We start from the raw sequence: 15,701 nt of genomic DNA, 5'->3' as shown, positions 1-15,701 counted from the left end.
AGACAGACAGACGGACAGACAGACAGACAGACAGACAGACAGATGGATGCAAAGTCTGCGCAATACCCGATGGCCATATTTGATGGCCTCAGGTAATAAAATAAAATTAGCTGTGCACCTTTAAAGGACCTGATGTCCAATGTGAGTTCTTGGGGGGGGTCAGAAAAATGTTACTGAGCACGAAACCCGACTGTGTGCTTGTTTCCAAGGTTTGATTCATGTCTGCGCATGAGAAGATGAAGAAGATGAAGGTGAAGATGAGTCGCGGACCCGTGCACCATTTTCTCAAACTCTGTTCTCTGTTCAGTCCATGTACAAGGTCTGTGAGAAAACTATCTGACCTTTTTATTTTTTTCAAAAACTATATGGATTTGAATCATGTGCACTTGCTTCAGACAAGCTTGAACCTTCATGCGCATGCGTGAGTTTTTTTTCACGCCTGTCGGTTGCGTCATTCGCCTGTGGGCAGGCTTTGAGTGAGCACTGGTCCACCCCGATTTTTATTGTTTAGGAATGGCGGAGCGACTGCCACTTTGTTCCATGAAAATTTTTTCAGAAACTCTGCCAGACAGCCAGATGGAAACCATTTGGAAGATTCAGATGGCTTTCGGTGAAGATTCTATCGGTATCACACAGATTAAGGACCATTAAAACTGGATTAAAAATGGCCCATGGCGGTGGAGGGCGCACCGCGCCCCGAGCGGCCATCGACAGGCTGGAACGAGCAAATCACTTCCATATTTAAGGCTCTGTTGATGCAGGATGTCGTGTGACTAGCAGAGAAGTTTCAGAAGAGGTTGGGATCAGCACTTTATCGGCACATTCCACTGTTAAAGGAGATTTTGTAATGAAAGATGTGCGGACGGATTCGCGAGTCGCGACGCAGCCGCTCATGGCTCAGGACAAACAACACCTCCGTGTTGGAAACCATTCGTAAGATTCAGACGGCTTTCGGTGGCTTTTCAGTCGAGTGAGTATCCGAGAAATTGTTTAACAGCTGGGCATGTTCCAACTTGTCCTGTGAGACTTCCAACACGGAGGTGTTGGATAAAGTGCTGATCCCGACCTCTTCGAAAACTTCTCTGCTAGTCACACGACGTCCTGCATCAACAGAGCCTTAAATTTGGAAGTGATCTGCTCGTTCCAGCCTGTCGATGGCCGCTTGGGGCGCAGTGCGCCCTCCACCGCCGTGGGCCGTTTTTAATCCAGTTTTAATGGTCCTTAATCCGTGTGATACTGATAGAATCTTCACTGAAAGCCATCTGAATCTTCCAAATGGTTTCCATCTGGCTGTCTGGCAGAGTTTCTGAAAAAATTTTCATGGAACAAAGCGGCAGTCGCTCCACCATTCCTAAACAATAAAAATCCGACGAGGGAGGTGGACCAGTGCTCACACAAAGCCTGCCCACAGGCGAATGACGCAACCGACAGGCGTGAAAAAACTCACGCATGCACACGAAGGTTCGAGCTTGGCTGAAGCAATCACACATGATTCAAATCCATATAGTTTTTGCAAAAAATAAAAAGGTCGGATAGTTTTCTAACAGACCTCGTATTTCTGTGTTGTTTTTCTTCACAGATCACTCAGTAAGGGTGTCCGTCACACACTGTGCACAAAGTGGATATGAGTGAGGAGAAAGTGAGTGCTCTCTGTCCTCCAGGAGTCACCAGACCAGAACCGCTCAGGCCCAGTTTGTTTCTTACTGTACTGGATCTCATCATAAATCAGTGACATTGGTAAAGTCCAGTTTTTGCCAAAAATGGAATAAAACTTTGAAATTGCTGGTGTTGGTAATTGTGTTATCATGTGATGTGATTTCTTCCTAGAACGGTCTTTTCAGACCTTCACTTGCATGTTTTGTTTGTTTTCATTTCCTCGTGTTGTTCTGTGTTACATTCAGTCTGCGGCTGCTACGCTGGACTTCACTCTGTGTTTGTGAAACTTCATAAAAGTGATTCTGATGATGAAAATGCTTTAGTTTTATGGTGCGTTCACTGACCGATGAAGAGCAGCATGAAGATGATGGTCAGTTGATAGATCGCTTGGCCCAGGATGTTCTTCATCATGGTGCGGGAGATGAGCGGTTTCTTGCGGCCGTACGGGTTACGAAGCAGCAGTGTCTCTGTTGGTGGTTCAGTGGCGAGCGCCAGTGATGCAAAGGTGTCCATGATAAGATTGACCCACAACATCTGCACCGCCTTCAGAGGAGAGTCCTGCAAAAACAAGCTCATCCATCAGAGGAGAGTCTGCACAGCAATGACGCCATTCAGCACCAGCTGAATATAAAATAGGGCCAAATCACAACCGAGCTGCTTCACATGGTCAATGTCCAACCTCAGCCGCCCCCCTGAGCAAACACACAGCGACAGAAGAAAGGAAAAAGTCCCTCTGGCAGACCAGACTAAGCTGCTTAGACCATTTCAACAAATAACAGAGTGCATGAAAACAAAAAGATATCCAACACACAAAACATGACCAGGGTGCAAAGACCACAATCAGATCCCACAGCAATAAGAGTCCAGATCAGGTCAGCTCACAGAGGTCCTAAGAGTCTTTGCTCCTGTTTGACGTGATTCTGTGTCATCCCGGGTCTCGTCATCCCCATAGTGTGGTTCACAACCCGCCCATTTATTCCACATACAGCCCCAGAATCCCTGGTCCTAGAACACAATCAATCAGGCAGAACTAACAGCACCAAGAGCCTTAGTTTAACTAGCAGTAAATCAACAGAGGAGCATGGGGAGTCCTAATGTGGCCCAAGACACATAATCCTGTGCATCAACGATGGTGCACCTACAAAGTATTCACAGCGCCTCACTGTTTCCACATTTTATGTTCCACCCTTATTCCAAAATGGAGGAAGTACATTTTCCCCCCCAAAATTCTACACACAACACTCCATAATGACAACATGATTTTTTTTTTTTTTTACTTTACTAAATTTACTAAAAATAAAAAACTAAGAAATCACGTGTCCATAAGTATTCACATCATTTGCTCAATACTTTGTTGATGCACCTTTGGCAGCAATTCCAGCCTCAGGTCTTCTTGAATATGATGCTACAAGCTTGGTGCACCTATCTTTGGGCAGTTTGGTCCATTCCTCTTTGCAGCACCTCTGAAGCTCCATCAGGTTGGATGTGGAGCGTCAGTGCACAGACATTTTCAGATCTTTCCACAGATGTTCAGTTGGACTCAGGTCTGGACTCTGGCTGGACCACTCAAGGACATTCACAGAGTTGTCCTGAAGCCACTCCTTTGATATCTTGGCTGTGTGCTTAGAGTCATTGTCCTGCTGAATAAATAGTAAATGGACTGTATTTGTATAGCGCTTTTCCATCTGCATCAGATGCCCAAAGTTCTTTACAATAATGCCTCACATTCACCCCGATGTGAAGCTGCTGCTACACGAGGCGCCCACTACACACTGGGAGAAACTAGGGGATTAAGGACCTTGCCGGGTGGCCCTTACTGATTTTCTTGTCAGGCTGGGATTTGAACCAAGGATCCTCTGGTCTCAAGCCCAACACTTAACCACTAGACCATCACCTCACCTCCCCCTGCTGAACAATGAACCGTCACCCCAGTCTGAGGTTAAGAGCGTTCTGGAGCAGGTTTTCATCCAGGATGTCTCTGCATTCATCTTTCCCTCAATCCTGACTAGTCTCCCAGTTCCTGCTGCTGAAAAACATCCCCACAGCATGATGCTGCCACCACCATGCTTCACTGTAGGGATGGTGCCTGGTTTCCTCCAAACATGACGCCAAAGAGTTCAATCGTTGTCTCATCAGACCAGAGAATTTTGTTTCTCCTGGTCTGAGAGTCCTTCAGGTGCCTTTTGTCAAACTCCAGGTGGGCTGCCATGTGCCTTTTACTAAGGAGTGGCTTCCGTCTGGACACTCAACCATACAGGCTTGATTGGCGGATTGCTGCAGAGATGATTGTCCTTCTGGAAGGTTCTCCTCTCTCCACAGAGGAATGCTGGAGCTCTGACAGAGTGACCATCAGGTTCTTGGTCACCTCCCTGACTAAGGTCCTTCTTCCCCTGATCGCTCAGTTTAGACGGGTGTCCAGATCTAGGAAGAGTCCTGGTGGATCTGAACTTCTTCCAGTTACAGATGATGGAGGCCACAGACAAGATTTGAAGTGACGTTATTATACTGGACACAGTGAAAGCAACTACCTACACAGGATGTCAACCATGCAAGAACATTTCCAGCAATCCCAAAGTGGTTCTGAAGCCTATCCAGTAGTATACGATGATCCGTGTCAAATGCAGCACTGAGATCTAACAGTAATAGCACCACAGAGGTGTCTCGGTCCATTGCAAGCAGATGGACACGGATCCTGCTACAGTGCTGTAGATTTTATACTGTTATAAAATCAGCACGTGACATTCTAATGCTAACTACAAACACAGTACTTGTCCTTAGCAGGTGTGGTTTATTTACATTTTACTCACATGTTGTTTGGGTCATTGTGCAGGAAATTGTACGTCTTTATAGCTTAAAGCAGATAACCCGTAAGTTGGAGAGGAAATGGCGTCTCACTAATTTAGAAGATCTTCACTTAGCCTGGAAAAAGAGTTTGTTGCTCTATAAAAAAGCCCTCCGTAAAGCTAGGACATCTTTCTACTCATCACTAATTGAAGAAAATAAGAACAACCCCAGGTTTCTTTTCAGCACTGTAGCCAGGCTGACAAAGAGTCAGAGCTCTATTGAGCTGAGTATTCCATTAACTTTAACTAGTAATGACTTCATGACTTTCTTTGCTAACAAAATTTTGACTATTAGAGAAAAAATTACTCATAACCATCCCAAAGACGTATCGTTATCTTTGGCTGCTTTCAGTGATGCCGGTATTTGGTTAGACTCTTTCTCTCCGATTGTTCTGTCTGAGTTATTTTCATTAGTTACTTCATCCAAACCATCAACATGTTTATTAGACCCCATTCCTACCAGGCTGCTCAAGGAAGCCCTACCATTATTTAATGCTTCGATCTTAAATATGATCAATCTATCTTTGTTAGTTGGCTATGTACCACAGGCTTTTAAGGTGGCAGTAATTAAACCATTACTTAAAAAGCCATCACTTGACCCAGCTATCTTAGCTAATTATAGGCCAATCTCCAACCTTCCTTTTCTCTCAAAGATTCTTGAGAGGGTAGTTGTAAAACAGCTAACTGATCACCTGCAGAGGAATGGTCTATTTGAAGAGTTTCAGTCAGGTTTTAGAATTCATCATAGTACAGAAACAGCATTAGTGAAGGTTACAAATGATCTTCTTATGGCTTCGGACAGTGGACTCATCTCTGTGCTTGTTCTGTTAGACCTCAGTGCTGCTTTTGATACTGTTGACCATAAAATTTTATTACAGAGATTAGAGCATGTCATAGGTATTAAAGGCACTGCGCTGCGGTGGTTTGAATCATATTTGTCTAATAGATTACAATTTGTTCATGTAAATGGGGAATCTTCTTCACAGACTAAAGTTAATTATGGAGTTCCACAAGGTTCTGTGCTAGGACCAATTTTATTCACTTTATACATGCTTCCCTTAGGCAGTATTATTAGACAGCATTGCTTAAATTTTCATTGTTACGCACATGATACCCAGCTTTATCTATCCATGAAGCCAGAGGACACACACCAATTAGCTAAACTGCAGGATTGTCTTACAGACATAAAGACATGGATGACCTCTAATTTCCTGCTTTTAAACTCAGATAAAACTGAAGTTATTGTACTTGGCCCCACAAATCTTAGAAACATGGTGTCTAACCAGATCCTTACTCTGGATGGCATTACCCTGATCTCTAGTAATACTGTGAGAAATCTTGGAGTCATTTTTGATCAGGATATGTCATTCAAAGCGCATATTAAACAAATATGTAGGACTGCCTTTTTGCATTTACGCAATATCTCTAAAACCAGAAAGGTCTTGTCTCAGAGTGATGCTGAAAAACTAATTCATGCATTTATTTCCTCTAGGCTGGACTATTGTAATTCATTATTATCAGGTTGTCCTAAAAGTTCCCCAAAAAGCCTTCAGTTGGTTCAGAATGCTGCAGCTAGAGTACTGACGGGGACTAGCAGGAGAGAGCATATCTCACCCGTGTTGGCCTCTCTTCATTGGCTTCCTGTTAATTCTAGAATAGAATTTAAAATTCTTCTTCTTACTTATAAGGTTTTGAATAATCAGGTCCCATCTTATCTTAGGGACCTCGTAGTACCATATTACCCCATTAGAGCGCTTCGCTCTCAGACTGCGGGCTTACTTGTAGTTCCTAGGGTTTGTAAGAGTAGAATGGGAGGCAGAGCCTTCAGCTTTCAGGCTCCTCTCCTGTGGAACCAGCTCCCAATTCAGATCAGGGAGACAGATACCCTCTCTACTTTTAAGATTAGGCTTAAAACTTTCCTTTTCGCTAAGGCTTATAGTTAGGGCTGGATCGGGTGACCCTGGACCATCCCTTGGTTATGCTGCTTTAGACGTAGATTGTGGGGGGGTTCCCATGATGCACTGTTTCTTTCTCTTTTTGCTCTGTATGCACCACTCTGCATTTAATCATTAGTGATCGATCTCTGCCCCCCTTCACGGCATGTCTTTTTCCTGGTTTTTTTCCTCAGCCCCAACCAGTCCCAGCAGAAGACTGCCCCTCCCTGAGCCTGGTTCTGCTGGAGGTTTGTTCCTGTTAAAAGGGAGTTTTTCCTTCCCATTGTGGCCAAGTGCTTGCTCATAGGGGGTCGTTTTGACCGTTGGGGTTTTTCATAATTATTGTATGGCCTTGCCTTACAATATGGAGCACCTTGGGGCAACTGTTTGTTGTGATTTGGTGCTATATAAGAAAAAAGTTGATTGATTGATTTATGTCCTCACAAAAGAACAAAGACAATTAAGTAACCAGGGCGAGGTGCTCTGAGGTACTTGGGAATCAAACCCACGAACCAGTGCACTAATTTAATACAAACCTCACTAACTCTTAGTCCTGTTTTTGGAACCATGTGAGCCATCTGTCTCCACTCTATGCTACGTGAGATGTCAAAGTCAGCCTGAAGTCAGCACAAGGCCTCACTAACCCCCTAAACCTGTCTGGTCTGGAGGTGAAAGTACAGGGAACCAGGGTTTGGACCATGTTGACAGACATGGTCCAAACCCTGTTGTTTTAAGAACACTGGTTAAGGCTGGCTGGTTAAGGGGATCTCTGACCTGGGTGATGCAGGCTCCGGTGAAGGCCACAATGACAGCAACCACGTTAACAGTAAGCTGGAACTGGAGGAATTTTGAGATGCTGTCGTAGACGTTTCGGCCCCACATCACCGCCTTCACGATGCTGCTGAAGTTGTCATCGGTCAGAATGATGTCCGACGCTTCCTTTGCCACATCCGTTCCTGCGATGCCCTGAAACCAAGAGCAGTGTGAGTTCAACAGGGATTAAATCTCATCCTAATCCAGATCCTGGGTGCTTGGTTTTGACAGGCTGATTCCAAATTTTAAAACACCGTGTCCACACTGACATGTGAAAACCTTCTGAGGCCCAAAGCTTGAATCACAATGATCATCCCCCAGCAGTGACATGATGTAAGAGGTCAGGGTTAGGTCAGTGTTAGGGTTAGGTCAGTGTTACATCAGTGTTGGGGTTAGGTTAGGTTAGGTCAGAGTTAGGGTTAGGTCAGGTTAGGATTAGGTCAGGGTTAGGTCAGTGTTAGGTCAGTGTTAGGGTTAGGTCAGTGTTGGGTTTAGGTCAGGGTTAGGGTTAGATGAGGGTAAGGTCAGTGTTAGGGTTAGGTCAGGTTAGGGTTAGGTCAGGGTAAGGTCAGTGTTAGGGTTAGGTCAGGTTAGGGTTAGGTCAGGGTAAGGTCAGTGTTAGGGTTAGGTCAGTGTTGGGGTTAGGTCAGGTTAGTGTTAGGTCAGTGTTAGGGTTAGGTCAGGTTAGTGTTAGGTCAGTGTTAGGGTTAGGTCAGGTTAGTGTTAGTCAGGTTAGGGTTAGGGTTAGGGTTAGGTCAGGGTTAGGTTCACCAGGTCAGATAAATGAAGATGTAACATGATTTTGGTTTTATTCTCTCTGATTACAACACACACACACACACACACACACACACACACACACACACACACACACACACACACACACACACAGAAATATATTATTTTAGGCAATTTTGAATTGTATTACAAATCAAAGATGTTTTTATTTAATTTCGTCATGGCCCACCTGCAATACTGACACAGCCCACCAGGGGCCACAACACTCACTCACAGTGTGTTGTCACAAATTTACCAAAGATCTCATTTATAAACTGAGGACCAGAGGACTGTGATGTCATTAGAAACAGTGGTTACCATGGCGAAGCCAACGTCAGCTTTCTTGAGTGCGGGCCCATCATTTGTTCCATCTCCTGTTACCGCGACAACCTGTCTCTGCTCAAACACTGTGCTGTCGATGATACCTGAGAGACAAATGGACACACCTGAGACACGTCCAAGAGTCCACTCACCTCCACCTCACCCCATCTGTTTGTCTGAGCTCCACCTGTCTGTCTGTCTGACCTCCCCCTGTCTGTCTGTCTGTCTGTCTGTTTGACCTCCCCTTCTGTTTGTCTGACCTCCACCTGTCTGTCTGTTTGACCTCCCCCTGTCTGTCTGTCTGTCCTCCCCCTGTCTGTCTGTCTGTTTGACCTCCACCTCTCTGTCTGTCTGTCTGTTTTACCTCCCCTTCTGTTTGTCTGACCTCCCCCTGTCTGTCTGTCTGTCTGTCTGTTTGACCTCCACCTGTCTGTCTGTCTGTTTTACCTCCCCTTCTGTTTGTCTGACCTCCACCTGTCTGTCTGTTTGACCTCCACCTGTCTGTCTGTTTGACCTCCCCTTCTGTTTGTCTGACCTCCACCTGTCTGTTTGTCTGACTGTTTGACCTCCCCCCATCTGTTTGTCTGACCTCCCCCTGTCTGTCTGTCTGTTTTACCTCGTCCTATCTGTTTATCTGACCTCCCCATCTGTCTGTCTGTTTTACCTCCCCGACTGTCTGTCTGACCTCCACCTGTCTGTCTGACTGACTGTTTGACCTCCCCCCTTCTGTTTGTCTGACCTCCACCTGTCTGTCTGTCTGTCTGTTTTACCTCCCCGACTGTCTGTCTGACCTCCACCTGTCTGTCTGTCTGACCTCCCCGACTGTCTGTCTGACCTCCACCTGTCTGTCTGTCTGTCTGTTTTACCTCGCCCCGTCTGTTTGTCTGACCTCCCCCTGTCTGTCTGTCTGTCTGTCTGTCTGTCTGACCTCCCAATCTGTCTGTCTGTCTGGCCTCCACCTGTCTGCTTTACCTCCCCGTCTGTTTGTCTGACCTCCCCCTGTCTGTCTGTCTGACCTTCACCTGTGTCTGTCTGACCTCCCCCTGTCTGTCTGTCTGTTTTACCTCCCTGTCTGTCTGTCTGACCTCCCCCTGTCTGTGTGTCTGTCAGACCTTCACCTCTCTGTCTGTCTGACCTCCCCCCGTCTGTCTGTCTGACCTCCACCTGTGTCTGTCTGACCTCCCCCTGTCTGTCTGTCTGTTTTACCTCCCTGTCTGTCTGTCTGACCTCCACCTGTCTGTCTGTCTGTCTGACCTCCCCGACTGTCTGTCTGACCTCCCCCTGTCTGTCTGTCTGTCTGTCTGTTTTACCTCGCCCTGTCTGTCTGTCTGTCTGATCTCCCCCTGTCTGTCTGTCTGTCTGTTTGACCTCCACCTGTCTGTCTGTCTGTTTTACCTCCCCTTCTGTCTGTCTGACCTCCACCTGTCTGTCTGTCTGTCTGACCTCCCCGACTGTCTGTCTGACCTCCACCTGTCTGTCTGTCTGTCTGTTTTACCTCCCTGTCTGTCTGTCTGACCTCCCCCTGTCTGTGTGTCTGTCAGACCTTCACCACTCTGTCTGTCTGACCTCCACCTGTGTCTGTCTGACCTCCCCCTGTCTGTCTGTCTGTTTTACCTCTCCGTCTGTCTGTCTGACCTCCCCCTGTCTGTGTGTCTGTCAGACCTTAACCTCTCTGTCTGTCTGACCTCCCCCCGTCTGTCTGTCTGACCTCCACCTGTGTTTGTCTGACCTCCCCCTGTCTGTCTGTCTGTTTTGCCTCCCAGTCTGTCTGACCTCCACCTGTCTGTCTGTCTGTTTTACCTCCCCGACTGTATGTCTGACCTCCACCTGTCTGTCTGTCTGTCTGTTTTACCTCCCCTTCTGTTTGTCTGACCTCACCCTGTCTGTCTGTCTGTCTGTTTTACCTCCCCGACTGTCTGTCTGACCTCCACCTGTCTGTCTGTCTGACTGTTTGACCTCCACCTGTCTGTCTGTCTGTTTTACCTCCCCATCTGTTTGTCTGACCTCCCCCTGTCTGTCTGTCTGTCTGTCTGTCTGTCTGTCTGTTTTACCTCCCCATCTGTTTGTCTGACCTCCACCTGTCTGTCTGTTTGACCTCCCCTTCTGTCTGTCTGACCTCCACCTGTCTGTCTGTCTGTCTGTTTGACCTCCACCTGTCTGTCTGTTTTACCTCCCCTTCTGTCTGTCTGACCTCCCCCTGTCTGTCTGTCTGTCTGACCTCCACCTGTGTCTGTCTGACCTCCCCCGTCTGTCTGTCTGTTTTACCTCCCTGTCTGTCTGACCTCCACCTGTGTCTGTCTGACCTCCCCCGTCTGTCTGTCTGTTTTACCTCCCCGTCTGTCTGTCTGACCTCCCCCCGTCTGTCTGTCTGTCTGTCTGACCTCCACCTGTGTCTGTCAGACCTTCACCTCTCTGTCTGTCTGACCTCCCCCCGTCTGTCTGTCTGACCTCCCCCTGTCTGTCTGTCTGTTTTACCTCCCTGTCTGTCTGTCTGACCTCCACCTGTCTGTCTGTCTGTCTGTTTTAACTCCCTGTCTGTCTGTCTGACCTCCCCCTGTCTGTGTGTCTGTCAGACCTTCACCTCTCTGTCTGTCTGACCTCCACCTGTGTCTGTCTGACCTCCCCCTGTCTGTCTATCTGTTTTACCTCCCCGTCTGTCTGTCTGACATCCCCCTGTCTGTGTGTCTGTCAGACCTTAACCTCTCTGTCTGTCTGACCTCCCCCTGTCTGTCTGTCTGTTTTACCTCCCAGTCTGTCTGACCTCCACCTGTCTGTCTGTTTGACCTCCACCTGTCTGTCTGTCTGTTTTACCTCCCAGTCTGTCTGACCTCCACCTGTCTGTCTGTTTGACCTCCACCTGTCTGTCTGTTTTACCTCACCCTGTCTGTCTGTCTGACCTCCCCCTGTCTGTCTGTTTGACCTCCACCTGTCTGTCTGTCTGTCTGTCTGTTTTACCTCCCCTTCTGTTTGTCTGACCTCCACCTGTCTGTCTGTTTGACCTCCACCTGTCTGTCTGTTTGTCCTCCCCTTCTGTTTGTCTGACCTCCACCTGTCTGTCTGTCTGTTTTACCTCGCCCTGTCTGTCTGTCTGACCCCCACGTCTGTCTGTCTGTTTTACCTCCCCGACTGTCTGTCTGACCTCCACCTGTCTGTCTGTCTGACTGTTTGACCTCCACCTGTCTGTCTGTCTGTTTTACCCCCCCATCTGTTTGTCTGACCTCCCCCTGTCTGTCTGTCTGTCTGTCTGTCTGTCTGTTTTACCTCCCCATCTGTTTGTCTGACCTCCCCCTGTCTGTCTGTCTGTCTGTCTGTCTGCCTGTCTGTTTTACCTCCCCATCTGTTTGTCTGACCTCCACCTGTCTGTCTGTCTGTCTGTCTGTTTGACCTCCACCTGTCTGTCTGTCTGTCTGTTTTACCTCCCCTTCTGTTTGTCTGACCTCCACCTGTCTGTCTGTTTGACCTCCCCTTCTGTCTGTCTGACCTCCACCTGTCTGTCTGTCTGTCTGTTTGACCTCCACCTGTCTGTCTGTTTTACCTCCCCTTCTGTCTGTCTGACCTCCCCCTGTCTGTCTGTCTGACCTCCACCTGTGTCTGTCTGACCTCCCCCGTCTGTCTGTTTTACCTCCCCGTCTGTCTGTCTGTCTGTCTGACCTCCACCTGTGTCTGTCTGACCTCCCCCTGTCTGTCTGTCTGTCTGTTTTACCTCCCCTTCTGTTTGTCTGACATCCCCCTGTCTGTCTGTCTGTCTGTCTGACCTCCCCCGTCTGTCTGTCTGTTTTACCTCCCCGTCTGTCTGTCTGACCTCCTCCCGTCTGTCTGTCTGACCTCCACCTGTGTCTGTCTGACCTCCCCCTGTCTGTCTGTCTGTTTTACCTCCCCCTGTCTGTCTGTGTGTCTGTCTGTCTGTCTGTCTGATCTCCACCTGTGTCTGTCTGACCTGCCCCTGTCTGTCTGTCTGTTTTACCTCCCCGTCTGTCTGTCTGACATCCCCCTGTCTGTCTGTCTGACCTCCACTTGTGTCTGTCTGACCTCCCCCTGTCTGTCTGTCTGTCTGTTTTACCTCCCCGTCTGTCTGTCTGACCTCCCCCTGTCTGTCTGTCTGACCTCCCCCTGTCTGTCTGTCTGTCTGTCTGACCTCCACCTGTCTGTCTGCTCCGTTTCACACATGATGATGAATAAATGTTCCACAACTCAGCGCAGGAACCAGAAACCAGAAAATAAATTGAGAAGATAGTTTTAGGTATAACTAATGACCTATAAATGGAGAGAACATGAAATGTCCACACAGACAGGACCAGATGGGAAGTGATCCCATGACCTTGCTGTGAGGCAGCGGTGCTAACCACTAAGACACTGTGCTGCCTTGATCTCTGGCGGAAATGTACATCCACGTCTGGTCCCTGTATGAGACCATTAAACCTGTCAATACTTAAACTCTTGATTGTTTCTTAGAGGGCAACGTGTGAGGATTGTGACGGGTGAACAATTGGGTCATGAGTGTTCGCACACCCGAACACAATCTGTGTATGTTGGACTTTTAAAAAACCTCACTGGGTCTATGTGTGGTTCTGAATTCAACTCAGACGAGGTTCTGATTGTTCCCGGACACACCGGAAACTTATTCATCTACTCCTGTTGAAGGTCTCATACCTTTCACCAGCGTGTGTTTGTCAGTGGGAGACGACCGGGCGAGGACTCGAAGCTTTGGCCAAATCTTATCAAGACGTTCCTGCTCAACCTGAAAAGACACAAAGAACAAAACTTTTTACTTTTATCAGCATCGGCCCGGTCATTCTTCTACCCATTGAATATACAACCCCAATTCCAATGAAGTTGGGACTTTGTATAAAATGCAAATAAAACATAATATAAAGATTTGCAAATCCTCTTCAACCTGTATTCAATTGAATACACCACAAAGACAAGATATTTAATGTTCAAACTGATAAACTTTATTGTTTTTGTGCAAATATTTGCTCAATTTATAATGGATGCCTGCAACACATTTCATAAAAGCTGGGACAGGGGCAACATAAGACTGGGAAAGTTGATGAATGCTCAAAGAACAGCAAATTGGAAACAAGTGAGTGTCATGATTGGGTATAAAAGGAGCATCCCCAAAAGACTCAGCCGTTCACAAACAAAGATGGGGTGAGGATCAACACTTTATGAACAACTGCGTGAAAAAATAGTCCAACAGTTTAAGAACAATGTTTCTCAATGTTCAATTGCAAGGAATTTAGGGATTACATCATCTACAGTCCATAATATAATCAGAAGATTCAGAGAATCTGGAGAACTTTCTACATGTAAGCGGCAAGGCTGAAAACCAACACTGAATGCCCGTGACCTTCGATCCCTCAGGTGGCACTGCATTAAAAACTGACATCATTGTGTAAAGGATCTTACCGTGTGGGCTCAGGAACACTTCAGAAAACCATTGTCAGTTAACACAGTTTGTCGCTACGTCTACAAGTGCAAGTTAAAACTCTACCATGCAAAGTGAAAGCCAAACATCAACAACATCCAGAAACGCCGCCGCCTTCTCTGGGCCCGAGCTCATTTGAAATGGACAGATGCAAAGTGGAAAAGTGTGCTGTGGTCTGATGAGTCCACATTTCAAATTGTTTTTGGAAATCATTGACGTCGTGTCCTCTGGACAAAAGAGGAAAAAGACCATCCAGATGGGGGTGTGTTAGTGCCCATGGCATGGCATGGACAACTTACACATCTTTGATGGTATGGAGGTGTGTTGGTGCCCATGGCATGGCATGGGCAACTTACGCATGTGTGATGGCACCATGTTCAGAGGGATTGGGTTGGACTGGGAACAGGTTGGGAGCTGGCACGGTGCATGTTGGGTGGCTGCTTGGTGGTTTAATAGTTTATTCGTGTAATTGTTCTGAATAAAAACCAGCGCGGGCACATTTAGGCATGTGCACATTCAAATATCACTCATCTTCAACCACTTATCCAGGATCGGGTCGCGGGGGCAACAGCTCCAGCAGAAGACCCCAGAGTTCCCTTTCCCAGGCCACACTGACCACCTCTGTCTGGGGGGTCCTGAGGCATTCCCAGGCCAGTGTAGAGATATCATTTCTCCACCTGGTTTTCCCCGAGGTCTCCTGTCAGATGGACGTGCCTGGAACACCTCCCTAGCGAGGCGTCCAGGGCCATCTTTACCAGATGGGTGAACCACCTCAGCTAGCTCCTTTCAATATCAAGGAGCAGTGGCTCTACAAGCTTCCCACAGATGACCGAGCTTCTCACCCTATCTCTAAGGGAGGCAGCAGCCACCCTTCTAAGGAAGCCCATTTCGGCCACTTGTACCTGCGATGTAGTTCTTTCAATCATGACCCAACCCTCATGACCACATGTGAGAGTAGGAACAAAGATGGACCAGTAGATTGAGAGCTTCACCTTTTGGCTCAGCTCCCTTCTCATCACAACTGTTGTGTGGGCCACCAGAAGAGGAGGTACTGCTGGCCCACCACCAGAGGGCGCCCTGCCTGAAGTGCGGGCTTCAGGCACGAGAGGGCGCTGCCGCCACGGACACAACCGGGGATGACAGCTGTCAAGAGATAATGAGTGACAGCTGTCACCCATCTACACTACATCATCTCACTCCATAAAGACCGGACGTCATCTCCACCTCATTGCCGAGATATCATCTACCTGTGAAGGTAATTCTCTGCTGTATCTAAAACTGTGTCATAGTCTGAACTCTTTTGCAGCCGTTTTCCTGTGGTGTGCCTTATCTGCTGGATTGGTGTTTGGTGTGAACAGCGACGGCTTCGCTTCACACCCAAACCAGATAAGTGGTTTAACAGGAGCTGCACGAGTGTGTGATTAGAGGTGGAGGTGACTTTCCACCTTCTGACTGTTTTTGTTACTGGGTGTGCACACACCCACATCTCACTGTTTGTGCTCCTCGCCAGCAGTACCAGATCCAACAGTCGGGGACGGTGATCACCTGGGAATTCGGGACTTGGCGGCTCCAGTATTCACCAGGTTCTGTGGCAGTGGAAATCGTGTGGTCCCGGCTCTTCTCAGGACAGACGTCTTCTATCCTCGAGCCTGCCCACACGTCACCTTGGTGTATTGACTGCTATCAGATTCTGTGATTGTCTGTATAATCGTTGTGCACATTCACAACATTAAATTGTTACCTTTTGGCTCATCTATTGACCGTTCATTTGCGCCCCCTGTTGTGGGTCCGTGTCACTACACTTTCCGCAACAACAACAGTATGGTAGAGTGAATGCAACACCACCCCTGCTGTGCCGATTCTCCGGCCAATCTCTCACCCCATTGTCCCCTCACTCGTGAACAAGACCCTGAGGTACTTGAACTCCTT

At 47.6% G+C, this 15,701-nt stretch overlaps 1 protein-coding gene across 1 annotated transcript in view; it reads right to left on the bottom strand.

Moving 5' to 3' along the window:
- LOC117516389 (plasma membrane calcium-transporting ATPase 1-like) overlaps window positions 1-15,701 on the bottom strand; it is a 169,497-nt gene that overhangs the window by 32,940 nt on the left and 120,856 nt on the right. The window contains exons 13-16 of the mRNA XM_034177366.1: window positions 12,995-13,082; window positions 8,342-8,448; window positions 7,208-7,399; window positions 2,001-2,214 (exon numbers count right to left, since the gene is read on the bottom strand). Coding sequence (XP_034033257.1) covers window positions 2,001-2,214; window positions 7,208-7,399; window positions 8,342-8,448; window positions 12,995-13,082 — 601 coding nt within the window. The remainder of the gene's footprint in view (window positions 1-2,000; window positions 2,215-7,207; window positions 7,400-8,341; window positions 8,449-12,994; window positions 13,083-15,701) is intronic.

The sequence above is a fragment of the Thalassophryne amazonica genome, chromosome 8 (genome assembly GCF_902500255.1).
Source record: "Thalassophryne amazonica chromosome 8, fThaAma1.1, whole genome shotgun sequence".
NCBI lineage: Eukaryota > Metazoa > Chordata > Actinopteri > Batrachoidiformes > Batrachoididae > Thalassophryne > Thalassophryne amazonica.
Note: the sequence above shows the minus strand (reverse complement) of the source record. Positions and strands in the feature narration are given on the sequence as shown.